The 13,577-nt window shown below is 49.1% G+C and overlaps 2 protein-coding genes across 2 annotated transcripts in view; one reads left to right on the forward strand and one right to left on the reverse strand.

The window, feature by feature from the left end:
* Positions 1-13,577, forward strand: part of TTC23 (tetratricopeptide repeat domain 23) — a 995,109-nt gene that overhangs the window by 737,704 nt on the left and 243,828 nt on the right. The window lies entirely within an intron of this gene.
* Positions 1-13,577, reverse strand: part of AGBL1 (AGBL carboxypeptidase 1) — a gene marked incomplete at its 3' end in the record, with an annotated part of 137,152 nt that overhangs the window by 70,494 nt on the left and 53,081 nt on the right. Inside the window, exon 17 of the mRNA XM_084868983.1 lies at positions 13,178-13,331. Within this exon, the coding sequence (XP_084725109.1) occupies positions 13,178-13,331 (154 nt within the window). The remainder of the gene's footprint in view (positions 1-13,177; positions 13,332-13,577) is intronic.

Here is a 13,577-nt window from a genome sequence, read left to right on the forward strand (position 1 = left end):
GCCAGTGAAAAGTCTCTTGAGAACGAAGAGGCTTGATGTGTGTCTGCCCGACCAGTCGCCTGTTTTCAGTTCTCTTCTTGTGGTGTTTGAACTCCGTTCATGGACAGCCCATGGAGCAACGCTGCTCAGTACTCCCCGCCCAACAAGGAGGCATAAAAAAAATAGCGGCGTGGCTCAGTGGATAGAGCATCAGCCTGCGGACTGAAGGGTCCCAGGTTGGACTCCGGTCAAGGGCACGTACCTTGGCTGCGGGCACATCCCCAGTGGGGGGTGTGCAGGAGGCAGCTGATGGATGTTTCTCTCTCATCGATGTTTCTGACTCTCTATCCCTCTCCCTTCCTCTCTGTAAAAAAATCAATAAAATATATATATTTTTAAAATAGCGTTCGCTGCTGTAAATTCTCAGTGGCACCTGATCCACTGTCTGGCCCACTGGCCTTCCCCAGGGTTAAGTCAGCAAGGTCAAGGCCGCCCTTAAGAGTAAACGTCCGCCATAACTTCCCTTGGGAGGGTCAGGGGATGCCCTGCCGTGTTGTCATGCACCTCACCACCCAGCAGGCGGCGCTCAGCCCCCTAAAGGCGCAGGTGAAGAGAGCCGTGGGTTTTCAAGGAGATACCGACCGCCTTCGAGCCACTGCTCGTCCATTTCCCTCTCGGTGATTTAAGAGGGATTTGTGGGCTTGGTGCTGCGTTAAACAGACGGGACCACTTGGCGGTAGCGGCCAACGGCACCCCAGAGGGCCCCCGGCAGACAACAGCTGTAAATAGCACGCAGCACACACACCCCATGCGTCTTATTCCGCGTAATGGACAGTATCGGGTTTCGTAAGTCATCTCTGGTGAGGGTAAGACAAAAAAAACGAAACCTCCACCATGTATAAAACACGCCCCAAAGGCCGCCTACATCTATGGAGAGGTCATGGTTATGCAATATCCTAATTCCTTTTATATATATATAAAATGGCACAGAGCTGGTTGTTGAGCATCGTCCTAGGAACCAGGAGGTTCACAGTTCGATTCCCAGTCAGGACACATGGCCAGGTGGTGGTCTTAATCCCCAGGAAGGGGCGTGCAGGAGGCAGCTGATCCATGATTCTCTTTCATCATAGACGAGAAGCCCGGTGCACAAATACATATATATATATATATATATATATATATATATATATATATATATATATATATATATTTTTTTTTTTTTAATGGATTTCAGAGAGGTAGGGAGAGGGAGAGAGAGATGGAAACATTGATACTGAGAGAGAATCATGATCGGCTGCCTCCTGCACACCCCACACTGGAGATGAAGCCCACAACCCGGGCCTGTGCCCCGACCGAGAATCGAACCGTGACCCTCCTGGTTCCTGGGTCAACACTTAATCACTGAGGCCCACTAGCTAGGCCTAATTTTTTTTTAACATTCTAATCTTTTTAAAAATATATATATTTTATTGATCTTTTATAGAGAGGAAAGGAAAGAGAGGGATAGATAGTTAGAAACATCGATGAGAGAGAAACATCTATCAGCTGCCTCCTGCACACCCCCCACTAGGGATGTGCCCGCAACGAAGGCACATGCCACTGACCGGAATCGAACCCGGGACCTCTCAGTCCACAGACAGACGCCCTATCCTAATACTCAAAGTTTCGTCTTCGACGTATGTTTGTGGACATGAGAGTTGTTAAAGTCGGTTAGAAACAAGGAGAGGACGGCAGAATGCTTGTGAGAGAGAGGGATTCAGGCTCTTGGCCAACGAAACGGAGTAAGAACGGAAGACAAGGTGCGATCCCACGCGTGTGTGCCCAGCTACGTAAACACCCCCTCGTTAGCTCCTTCTTCCTTCAACAATGCATGTGATTAAGCTCCCACGGGCACTTGGCGAGGGCCTGGGGGACGCCCTGAGGGAAGACGGGCACACCGACAGCGATGACCCAGTGAGATCGGGGACATCTGTCAGCGCATCCTCAAAGCACAGCGGCGCGCCCGTTAGACTGTGGCTGGTAACGAGGCCGATGGCTGGCGACGGCTTCGATGGGCATCCCCGGGAACCTCGTTAAGGAATTCCGTGCAGACGTTAAATAATGGCACAGTGCTGGCGGTTGTGCAATCAACTTAGGAGCCAGGAGGTTCATGGTTTGATTCCCAATCAGGACACATGCCCAGGGTGCGACCTTGATCCCCAGGAGGGGGCATGCAGGAGGCAGCCGATCCGTGATTCTCTTTCATCATAGACTAGAGGCCCGGTGCACAAATTCATGTGGGGCGGAGGGGGGGGGGGTGCCCTTGGCATGGCCTACGGGATCAGGCCCAAACCGGCTCTCTGACATCCCCCCGAGGGTGCAGGCCAGGCAGAGGGACCCCACCAGTACACAATCAGGGCCCGGGAGGAATGTGGGAGGTTGGCCAGCTGGGAGGGACCACAGGAGGGCTCCAGGGTGTGTCCAGCCTGCATGGCTCAGTCCAGATCGGCCGGAGCCCAGCAGCAAGCTAATCTACTGATCCGAGTGTCTTCCCCCTGGTGGTCAGCGCACATCATAGCAACTGGTTGAATAGCCTTAGCATTTCATTAGCATATTACACTTTGATTGGTTGAACAGCCGACCAGACAACTGAACACTTAGCATATTAGGCTTTTATTATATAGGATATTTCTATCTCTCTCCCCCTCTTCCTTTCTCTCTCTCTCAAAAAAAAAAATCAATAAATACATATATTTTTTAAATGGCACATAGTTCTCTTTCTGTTGACATGAGAAGATTGCTAGGACATAATGATGAGTTGGGTGGGGGGGAATGGGCAAGTGAGTTGCATGCTGGGACGATCCCAATTTGTCTGCAGCCGTAACATTTCCTTAAAGACAAAGAAACGCAGAGACGCATTTGTGCCTGGAGGTTATTTAGGGCCCCTTGGTCCCCACTGAGGATGTTTGCCAATTCAGAAAATAATAACCATATGTCCGTTTAGTGGTACATCACAAAAGAAGAGAAAGAGGAGAACAGGCCCATTGCAATATGGAATCAATTCCAAAAATGACGGATGAGATAGGTTACATTTGTTGTAGTGAAGTCATCAGAAGTTCTGTTATGTCTTTACACTTCCCTTTTCTAAAGAAAAAAAAAAAATGTATCTTCATTGATGTTAGAGAGGGAGAGAGAGAGAGATAGAAACATCACTGATGAGAGAGAATCATGGATCGCCTGCCTCCTGCACGCCCCCTACTGGGGATTGAGCTCACCACACAGGCATGTGCTCTGACCGGGAATTGAACCGTGACCTCCTGGTTCGTGGTGGATGCTCAAGCATGGAGCCATGCCAGTAGGATTATTTTAAACTTTCCACTTATCTCAATTTGGACCCATCACTGTTCAATAGCCTCCTGTGGCTCCTGACTAGAATATTGAACACCTTGGCCCTAGACTGTCTATCAACTCTGTAACTCAAACCCTTTATCACCCTTCATGGTGAAAGGTTATCATAATCCAATGGAATATTGTTACGATATTGAGGAAATACCCTAACTGGTTTGGCTCAGTGGCTAGAGCGCTGGCCTGTGGTCTGAAGGGTCCCAGTTTTGATTCCAGTCAAGGGCATGTACCTTGGTTGCAGGCACATCCCCAGTAGGGGGTGTGCGGGAGGCAGCTGGTCGATGTTCATCTCTCATCGATGTTTCTAGGGAGGCAGCTGGTAGATGTTTATCTCTCATCGATGTTTTTAACTCCCTATCCCTCTCCCTCTCTGTAAAAAAATCAATAAAATATTTTTTAAAGATATTGAGGAAATGAATGAAAAAAATAAGGTCACCCTTCCCCGCAAAAAAAAAAAAAACAAAAAAAAACACTCGACGTATTCTAATTTATTGCCTTCTTTCTCGTAAAGCGATCCAATTTTGAAAAATTACAAACTCCTGTTTTCTTCGCAAAGGGCCATCTCGCCTGCTTATTCCCCATCTGCCTCTCTCCGGCGCAAGAAAGTGGGTTTGGATAATCGACCCAAATGAGAAGGAAAATCAGGAAGTCTGTTCCCGGGCCGTTTTCAGATCACCCAGAGGAAGTGGCGCGGCGGCGGAGGCTGAGCCGACAGTTTTAGCCTCGGCATAAATAGGAACACATCCATCTGCATCTCCTCCACCTCGGGGTCCAGCTGCACAGAGCCGTTCCGGCGGGTTCCGGGACAGGAGGAGACGGAGGGAGTCGCACACCGAACGCATCTGTGCGATAATGACACATCACGTCGACACGGCACGGTCACGTTGTGCGTGCTTGGGTCGGGGCTGGAAAATTTCCCACGCCGAGGGACAGTGCCTCGGGGGACGTGGGTAAATCGCATCAGGGAAATTGCAAACAGACGCTGTGGCTCCCTGCATGCCATCCCCCTCCCAACCCTGCCCCCTGTCCTGGAATCTGTCCGTGGATCCCAGTTAGGGATTTTGTCACTCCAACTGGGATCTGTTGGGTCTCTCTGGCACCCCAGAGGGAAGCGTTAGCTCATTTCCTCCACCTCCCAGCTCCCGGGGTCTCCGGATGTTTCTGGCCCCTGTAGGTCATTAGGGGCGGGGCCAAGCCACTTCCTGCTGGTTCTGAAAGTTCCTCGGGAGATGCCACATAGGAGTGAGGTCACGGGGTACCTGTCTCGCTCAGCATCATGCCCTCCAGGGCCCTCCATGCTGCTGAAGACACAAGGGGAGCCTTGGACAGCCTTCCACAGTTGTTTTGTAATTTTTAAAAAATATATCTCTTAATGATTTTTTTACAGAGAGGAAGGGAGAGGGAGAGGGAGTTAGAAATATCAATGATGAGAGAGAAGCATCCATCAGCTGCCTCCTGCACACCCCCTACTGGGATGTGCCCGCAACCAAGGTACATGCCCTTGACCGGAATCGAACCTGGGACCCTTCAGTCCACAGGCAGACGCTCTATCCACTGAGCCAAACCAGCTAGGGATGTCTTTTCTTTCTTTAGCTTTTAAGGGATGGTTCAGCAGTGTGCTCTATGGCCATGGTTGGCCTTCAACTGCACTAGTCACAAGCATGGTATTGAAAACAAACCAGTTTTAGTAATAAACATTTTAAAATTTAATTACAAAGAGAAAAGAAAAGGGCCCTAAGCGGTTTGGCTCAGCCGGTAGGGTGTCAGCCTGTGGACTGAAGGGCCCCGGGTTTGATTCCAGTCAAGGACACATGCCTTGGTTGCAGACAGAGAAAGAAAGAATAAGATATATATATGTGTGTGTCTGTATGTATGTATATATATATATATATATATATATATATATATAGAGAGAGAGAGAGAGAGAGAGAGAGAGAGAGAGAGAGAGAGAGAGAGAGAGGATTGCGATTTCGGCTGCTCCCAGAAAAATGACCCCTGCCGGCCTCCACTTCCATGACCTGACAAGGGTACTGCAGATGCCCTGTTGCTTGGCAACCTGCCCTCTCTGTGGAAGCCATTTCCATGTGTTCACCGTCTGAATGAGGGAGGGTCACAGATGACTGGGCAGCAGGAGAGCCGCTGGAGCCGGCCTATGATGGACGCGTGGGGTCTGCAGAGAGCCTGACAGAGAGCGTCTGCCTGAATGTGTGAAGATGAGGTCCCTCTTCCTTCCTCTCTGTAAAAAAATCAATAAAAATATATACAAAAAAAAAAAATAGAGGTTGTGTCTCCAGCGCACCTGCCTCCATCCAGGTTGGCTCGACTCCGAGCCTTCTCCAGTGGCCCCCTGGCCATCTTGTGGCGGCCATTTTGGGTCCACATGGGGGCAGCCATCTTGTGTGTGTTGGAGTGATGGTCAATTTGCATAGTGCTCTTTTATTCGATAAGGACATGCCTGGAACCTATATAATGGTGTTTACCAATGTCACCCCAATAAATTCAATGAAATAAATAAAAAATGTTGCATTAAAAAAGAAATCAGAAAACGAAAAAGACAGACATTGGACCAATAAAGGAATGGAATCCGTAGGTTAAAAACTTCTCCTAAGAAAGCACCAGACCCAGAGGCACCTACCGGCAAATGTCCCCAAAGAAATAGGTCGCAAACTTAGGGTTAGGGTTAGGGTTAGGGTTAGGGTTAGGGTTAGTTACACAAACTTCAGCCAGAGACAAACAAACGAAAATAAGCATGTCCTCAATCTATTCCAAGGGACAAACAGCGCCGATTCCAAAATCAAAGGCAGCTGAAGGAGGGGACGATGGCAGGCATATCATAACCAGGCACCTCTATGCAAATGCTCCATAAAGAAAAATCAAATGGACTGGAGCGCTGCATAAAAAAGATAATAGATTATGACAAACGAGTTTATACCAGGGCTGCAAGTGTAGCTTACTATTTGAAAATCAATTAATGCGATTTATCTCAATAACACGCTGAAGGACGAAAAGTATCTGATAGTCATAACAGATGGGGAAAGAGGCGTCTCATATAACTCCACATCCATTCCCATTAACACATTTTCAGCATAGGAGGAAGAGAAAGGAACTTCCTTAACCTCAGGGATGAAACACACACACACACACAAACACCGTCAGGAAATGCCGTTCTCGGCGGTGAAATGTTGAAGAAAGCATTGCTTTAAGATCGAGAGCAACACAAACATGCCCGGCTGGTGTGGCTCAGTGGTTGAGCATTCATCCTGGAACCAAGAAGTCTCCGGTTCAATTCCTGGTTAGGGCACATGCCCAGGTTCCGGGTCAAATCCTCAGTGTGGGGCATGTAGGAGGCAGCTGATGGATGTGTCTCTCTCCTCATGGATGTTTCTATCTCCCTCTCCCTTCCCTTCTGTAATCAATAAAAATATGCTTTGCTCTATTTTACTGATTTTTTTTTTTTTTTTTTTTTTTACAGAGTGGAAGGGAGAGGGATACAGAGTTAGAAACATCGATGAGAGAGAATCATCTATCAGCTGCCTCCTACACTCCCCCTACTGGGGATGTGCCCGCAACCAAGGCACATGCCCTTGACCGGAATCGAACCTGGAACCCTTCAGTCCAGAGGCCGACGCTCTCTCCACTGAGCCAAACCAGTTAGGGCTGTTTTGTTTGGCAGCCGATCCATGATTCTCTCTCATCACTGATGCTTCTAACTCTTTCTCCCTCCCCCTTCCTCTCTAACATCAATAAAAATATATTTAAACAGTAATAACAACAACAACATATGTCTGTGATTAAACTCTAAAGAAAAGCAGAGAAATAATGAACACAAAATTCTAAAGGGAAGAGGAGAAATGAGCCTTGGCAGAGACACTCATTGGGGTTGGTAGGTGCTGGCAACATCTCCTCTTAAAGGGTGGCAGGCAAACAGGTGTTTACGGCACTCTTTCACACCCTGCTTCCGCACCTGATCGATTGTACTGTACATAGACTATGGCTCGTGGTTTTTTAAAATTTAGATTTCCCCAGTGAGGAGACGGGAGCTGCTGATGGTGAAATGGTCTGCCCGAGCTAGCACAGCTAATTGGGACATAAAGCTTTGGATGACAGACTCGATCGCTGCTGCACTCCCAACGCCCAGAATGGAGTATTCCGTGAAGCGGATCCACAACAAGTGTTCCTGGAATAAATGGCGGAGCTGGGACACCACGGATGCGTGAACCAGTAAGTCCCAGGAAGAAGGCTGGTGCCAATAATGTCACCCAGGGCCTTTCCAGTTAAGTGAGGTGCTTATTTTACCTAACAATAGACAAACATGCAGATTGACCGTACCTCCGTGACACCACCAGCCAATCAGGAGTGATATGCAAATGAACCCAACAAAGATGGCAGTTAATTTGCATTCATGGGCACTGGGGGATGGGGGCTGGTGGGATGCTTGCATCGCCGCCATGGCAATGACATAGGCGTTCTGCCCCACCCCTGGTCTCCCAGGGCCCCTGGGCAGCGTGGGAAGGCGGGATCGAGCCTGCAACCCAGGCACGTGCCCTGACTGGGAATGGAACTGTGACCTCCTGGTTCATAGGTCGCTGTCCAACCACTGAGCCAGCCATTACAGCCAGGCCCATCTCTTTCAAGTGAGACCCTCTTCCCTGCTGGTTAGGGCAGGTCTTGCCCAGTAAGCAGAATCCACCAGCTCTTGATGCTGACATCACCCAGTCAGGCTCAACCTGAGGCATCACACCTCCCAACTCTGCTTTTTCATTCCCACCCCCTTTCACTTCATTTTTCATGCCTATTGATTTTTAGAGGGACAGGAAGGGAGAGAGAGAGCTACAATAGAAACATCAATGAGAGAAAAATCATCCATCAGCTGCTTTTGGCACGCCCCCTGCTGGGCACCCAGCCCACAACCCCAGCATGTGCCCTGACGGGGAATCGAACCAGGGGACCTCCTGGTGCGTGGGTGGACCCGCAACCACTGAGCCACACTGGCTGGGCCCTACCCCCTTTTATGAAACAATGCAGGATTGAGAAAGCCCAGGTCATTCTGATGGTCTCTGAGCTAAAGATAATCATCCTTCATTAAAACAAAACATCAGTTTTATCTCCAAAGTTCCTCCAAGAACAGTGCTTGAGCGTCTTGTAATTAACATGTGGCAGCAGGTGCGTGTGAACAAAGCAGGCACAAGTATGATAACTTGGAGTCAATAATTCATAAACAATTCTGTATTATTCATCAATGTATTGGGGCCCGAACAGCGGCTAATGAGATTACGCTGATTGCCACACGCGACTGCTGGATGCGCATCGATTTAATCAGAGCACTTAATTAAAGCGTGCCAGCTGCCCGGCAATCATTACATCACTGCTTGCTTCAGAGGAGGGCCGGTTCCCCTCGGCCGCTCTTCCTCCTGAATTAGGAATGTTATCGATTGAAAAAAAATATTCAGATAAGGGCTCTGGCTCTTCATCACAATGTCTGAAACCACCACCAGATGGTCTGGCTCCATGCCTTTCTTTTTCAAAATATATTTTTATTGCCCTAACCTGTGTGACTCAGTGAATAGTGCATCGGCCTGGGGAATGAAAGGTCCCAGGTTCGATTCCAGTCAAGGGCATGTGGCTTGGTTGCGGGCACATCCCCAGTAGGAAGTGTGCAGGAGGCAGCTGATGGATGTTTCTCTCTCATCCATGTTTCTAACTCCCTATCCCTCTTCCTTCCTCTCGGTAAAAAAATTAAATAAACAAACAAACAAACAAACAAATAATAAATCAACAAAATATATTAAATATATATATATATATTGATTTCAGAGAGCCAGGTTGTGAGCTCCATCCACAGTAGGGGGTGTGCAGGAGGCAGCCGATCAATGATTCTCTCACATCATTGATGTTTCTCTCCCTCTCTCTCTCTCTCTCTCTCTCCTCTTTCTGTCTTCCTCTCAGAAATCAACAAATAAATTTTTTTAAAAAACAGAACCACACAGTCTTGGGACAAATCTGAGCTCTAGTCCTCCCTAGTCTTAGAACTTCTTGGAGCCTCAATTTTATCACCTAAAAACGGAGAAGATAAACATGATTCTCTTCTTTATTTCACAGAGCTGCTGCGTGGGGCAATGAATCATTCGTTAAACACTCTGCGAACAGTTAATTACCTTAGAAGATGTACATTATCATATCTCGGGAACACATCTAGAGGGCGAAACACTCCAGAATCGATCCTGAGGAGACAGAGTGTGTGTTTTCTGCTCCAGTGACCACACGCAGTCAGCACTCGGTATCCGCGCTAATGGAGGCAGTTAGGCAGGCAGGGCGGAGGGTTTCATTTCTCTCTGAGACAAACTCGATCGCAGGGCCTATCGGCGTTGCCGTGATGGTCAGCCCGAGTCCTTCTATCATTGGCAGGCCGCTGCACACCAACGTTTCCAAAATGGAACTCAGCCCTGACCGGCGTGGCTCAGTGGATAGAGCGTCGGCCTGAGGACTGAAGGGTCCCAGGTTCGACTCCTGCCAAGGGCACATGCCAGGGTTGCAGGCTTGATCCCCAGTGGGGGTCGTGCAGGAGGCAGCCAATCGATGATTCTCTCTCATTGTGGATGTTTCTCTCTCTCTTCCTCTCTGAAACCAATAATATATATATATATATTTTTTTAAAAATGATCAAGGTCTGATTTCCCAGTTGCTGCTGAGCCGGCCTGGCTGGGAGGGGACACAGGTGGCTGTGGACCTCATAATTCTTGTCTCCTGGTTCAATTATGTTCCCTCACACCCCCTCCCCCCCCCCTTTTTTTTCCTGTAAAGCGCCGCTTCTGACAAATATTGGAACAAAAGAAATGAACTGTAAGGGCACGGAGACTTCCCTCAGTGGAGGTTTTTAATAAAAGGAGTGAGAACTACAGAAGCTGCCCTGCGCCCTTTTGTCTGTGCCCGGGGACTTCCATCCCTCCCGCAGCCCGGGGTGGGAAGCTCAGCGGGTGTCAGGGACACAGAAGCAAACACGGCTCCTCCTCATGGAGGCACTCCGAGGCCGCGGGGCCGGGGCGTGTGACGTTCATGCCCACAGGTCGTTATAATACAGCACGTGGCTCCAGGACGGAACGGGAGGGCGTGGGATGGGGTGGGCAGAGGTCATGGGAGCGCAGGGGCCAGAGTGTTGGCCTGCCTGGTAGCCTCAGGGGACCCACACCCTCACGGGTGAGCTATGTAATCCCACAGGCATGTGGTCCGATACTGACTCCATGCTCTCAAAGAAACCTCAGTCCCAAATGCAAAAACTATTCGAAGAATGACTTGAATCTTTCTTTAAAAATATCTATATCTATATCTATATCTATATCTATATCTATATCTATATCTATATATTATTGATTTCAGAGAAGAAGGAGGGAGGGAGGGAGGGAGGAAGAGGGAGAGGAAGAGGGAGAGGGAGAGGGAGAGGGAGAGGGAGAGGGAGAGGGAGAGGGAGAGGGAAAGGGAGAGAGGGGGGGGAGAGAAAGAGAGGAGCATCAGTGATGAGAGAGAATCATGGATCGGATGCCCCCTGCACGCCCTCTACTGGGGACAGAGCCTGCAACCCAGGCCTGTGCCCTGACCGGGAATCCATCCGTGGGGGTTCTGTGACTGCCCCGTTTTCCACCCCGTGCTCCAGTAAAACCACTTCCAAGTGATCCCACTCCTAAGAAACTAGAAACACCCATCAGAAAGGATATATGCTCCCGATGTTCACGGCAGCACCATTCCCCATAGCTAAGATTTTGAAACAGCCGAGGTGCTGGATCAGAAAGCTAAGGTACAGCTACACAATGGAATACTACGCTGCCATAAAAAAGAAGAGATTCTAACCATTTGCAGCAACCTGGATGAACCTGGAGAACATCATGCTAAGTGAAATAAGCCAGTCAGAGAAAGAAAAACACCACATGATCTCACTCTTTTGTGGGTAATAAAGAACAGTATAAACAGACAAACCAAAAGATAGATACAGAGGTGGTAAAGCATCGAACAGATGATCCAATGACAGCGGGAAGGTTAGGGAGGGGGAGATAAGAGATCAGCCGAGCCAAAACCGGTTTGGCTCAATGGATAGAGCGTCGGCTCAATGGATAGACCAATGAAAGGTCCCGGATTCGATTCCGGTCAAGGGCATGGACCTTGGTTGCGGGCACATCACCAGTGGGGGCTGTGCAAGAGGCAGCTAATCGATGATTCTCTCCCATCGATGTTTTTAACTCTCTATCCTTCTCTCTTCCTCACTGTAAAAAATCAATAATATATATATATATATATATATATATATATATATATATATATATATATATTAAAAAAATGGGGAAAAAATTTAAAAACAACCCACTTCCAAGTGACAGCTCCCGCACCCCAGGGACTCTGAGTAAAACCTTTCTCTGAGAGCAGCTATTGTCTTCCTGGGAAAAGCTTTTAGCATAATGGCAGGCGGAACAGAGCACTGCTTCAGGGAGAATGTGTTTAAGGACAGAAAGGAAAGGAGAAAGGGATTCTTAAACCCATGCAAAGGCGGCCCCCTGGGAAGAGCAGTGGGGGGGGGGGCAGGAGAGGGGGAGGCAGGCAGGAGGTGGGGGAAAGGTTAGCTCCCCTCCTGAGAACAGAAAGGTTATGTTCTCCTCTTTCAGGGGATGAGGTGCCTCCCACCCCCAAAATCGGAGCTCCGCCCCCTCCCGCCCACACTGGCTGGTCCTTGCCTCCTCCCAGATGAGTCACCATGTCAGTGACTGCTGCCCTCAGTGAATGAGTTTCTAAGAAGAGAATGACTTTCCCCTTCAGAAAATTCTCCCCCGACCGGGTCCCCCAGTCCGCTCCCAATCTTCTCTTTCGTCTCCCACGCCTTTTTTTTATTATTTATTTTTTAAGATGTATTTTTTTGATATTTTTACAGAGAGGAAGGGAGAGGGATAGAGAGTCAGAAACATCGATGAGAGAGAATCATCGATCAGCTGCCTCTTGCACACCCTCTATTGGGGATGTTCCCACAACCAAGGTACATGCCCTTGACGGGAATCGAACCTGGGATCCTTCAGTCCGCAGGCCGACGCTCTAGCCACTGAGCGAGACTGCTTTCGGCTGTATGGAGCTTTTGAAGTATGGTAGCAACCATACTTAGGTTAAAAAAAAAAAATTGCTGTTTAATATGTTAACCTTGCTGTTTTGGGTCCTGTATTCATTTAAAAGTTATTTTGATCTTCTGACCTTATGTATGATTGAATCCTCCATGGATGGCGGTTTGACTACCCCATTGATTGTTAATCTCACTGGTCACCGAAGCACATTCCTGGGACCCAAACAGTTCAATGATCCCAAATGGCCTCAGTAGCTACAGATTGCATCCCTGTGGACTCAATGGTCCCAGAATCTGGACTACACAATTATCCTAAATTCTCCCAGTGGTCTTGGATAATGTGTCTCTGTCGACTCAGTGATTCGTAGGTACTTTGGATAGCTAACATGCTGTTTCACTTCTGTAGAATCGTAAACAGGTTCCTCAGTCCAGGCTCAGAGATGTAATCGACACGTTTGTGACATTCTGCCCATGGAAGCCGGGCGTGGCGAGCCGTTCGGGGCTGCGAGGTCTGGAGCGCTGTTGCTCCCCTGTATGCCAGCGGCCATTAATAAATGACTCCATCATTCAACTTTTTTATGAGGCATCCTTTGTAGGGTGGGGTTACACGACATCACTTTGGCTCTCCAAGGGCCGGTGGGTCCCTCAGACTCTGAGACCCTCACCCCAACCACCACCCCATCTTCAAAGAAGAGAGCCCCCCCCCACCCCCGTGGCACTCACGGAACTGCTCCAGGTGGGCCGGGCTGGACGACGCGGGCATGGCCGTGATGGTCACCAGCGGGCAGGCGTTGCCTCCCAGCGTCTGGCAGAGAGCCTGCTGCCGGAAGTACACCGCCCGGGGATCCAGGCTCTTTTCGAGGAGGTCCAGGTGGGTCTGGAGCGGAAACAAAACGGAAGCATGTACGAGTGAGACTTGGGGACCATGGTCCCCCCCACCTCGGGACACAGCCATGCCGCTTGCATCGGTGTGAGACTAAACACGTCATCCTTTCTGTCGAAGAACAGTCTAGACAGCCGCCATGTTGGACGGCATGACTTGGCAGCTGCCATGGTGGCCACAAGGCTTGCAGCTCCCCTGGGGGCCGCTATCTTGAATCAGCAAAGGCCAACCCCTCCCTTT

This window comes from Pipistrellus hanaki (assembly GCF_964339955.1).
Source record: "Pipistrellus hanaki genome assembly, chromosome: 21".
Lineage (NCBI taxonomy): Eukaryota > Metazoa > Chordata > Mammalia > Chiroptera > Vespertilionidae > Pipistrellus > Pipistrellus hanaki.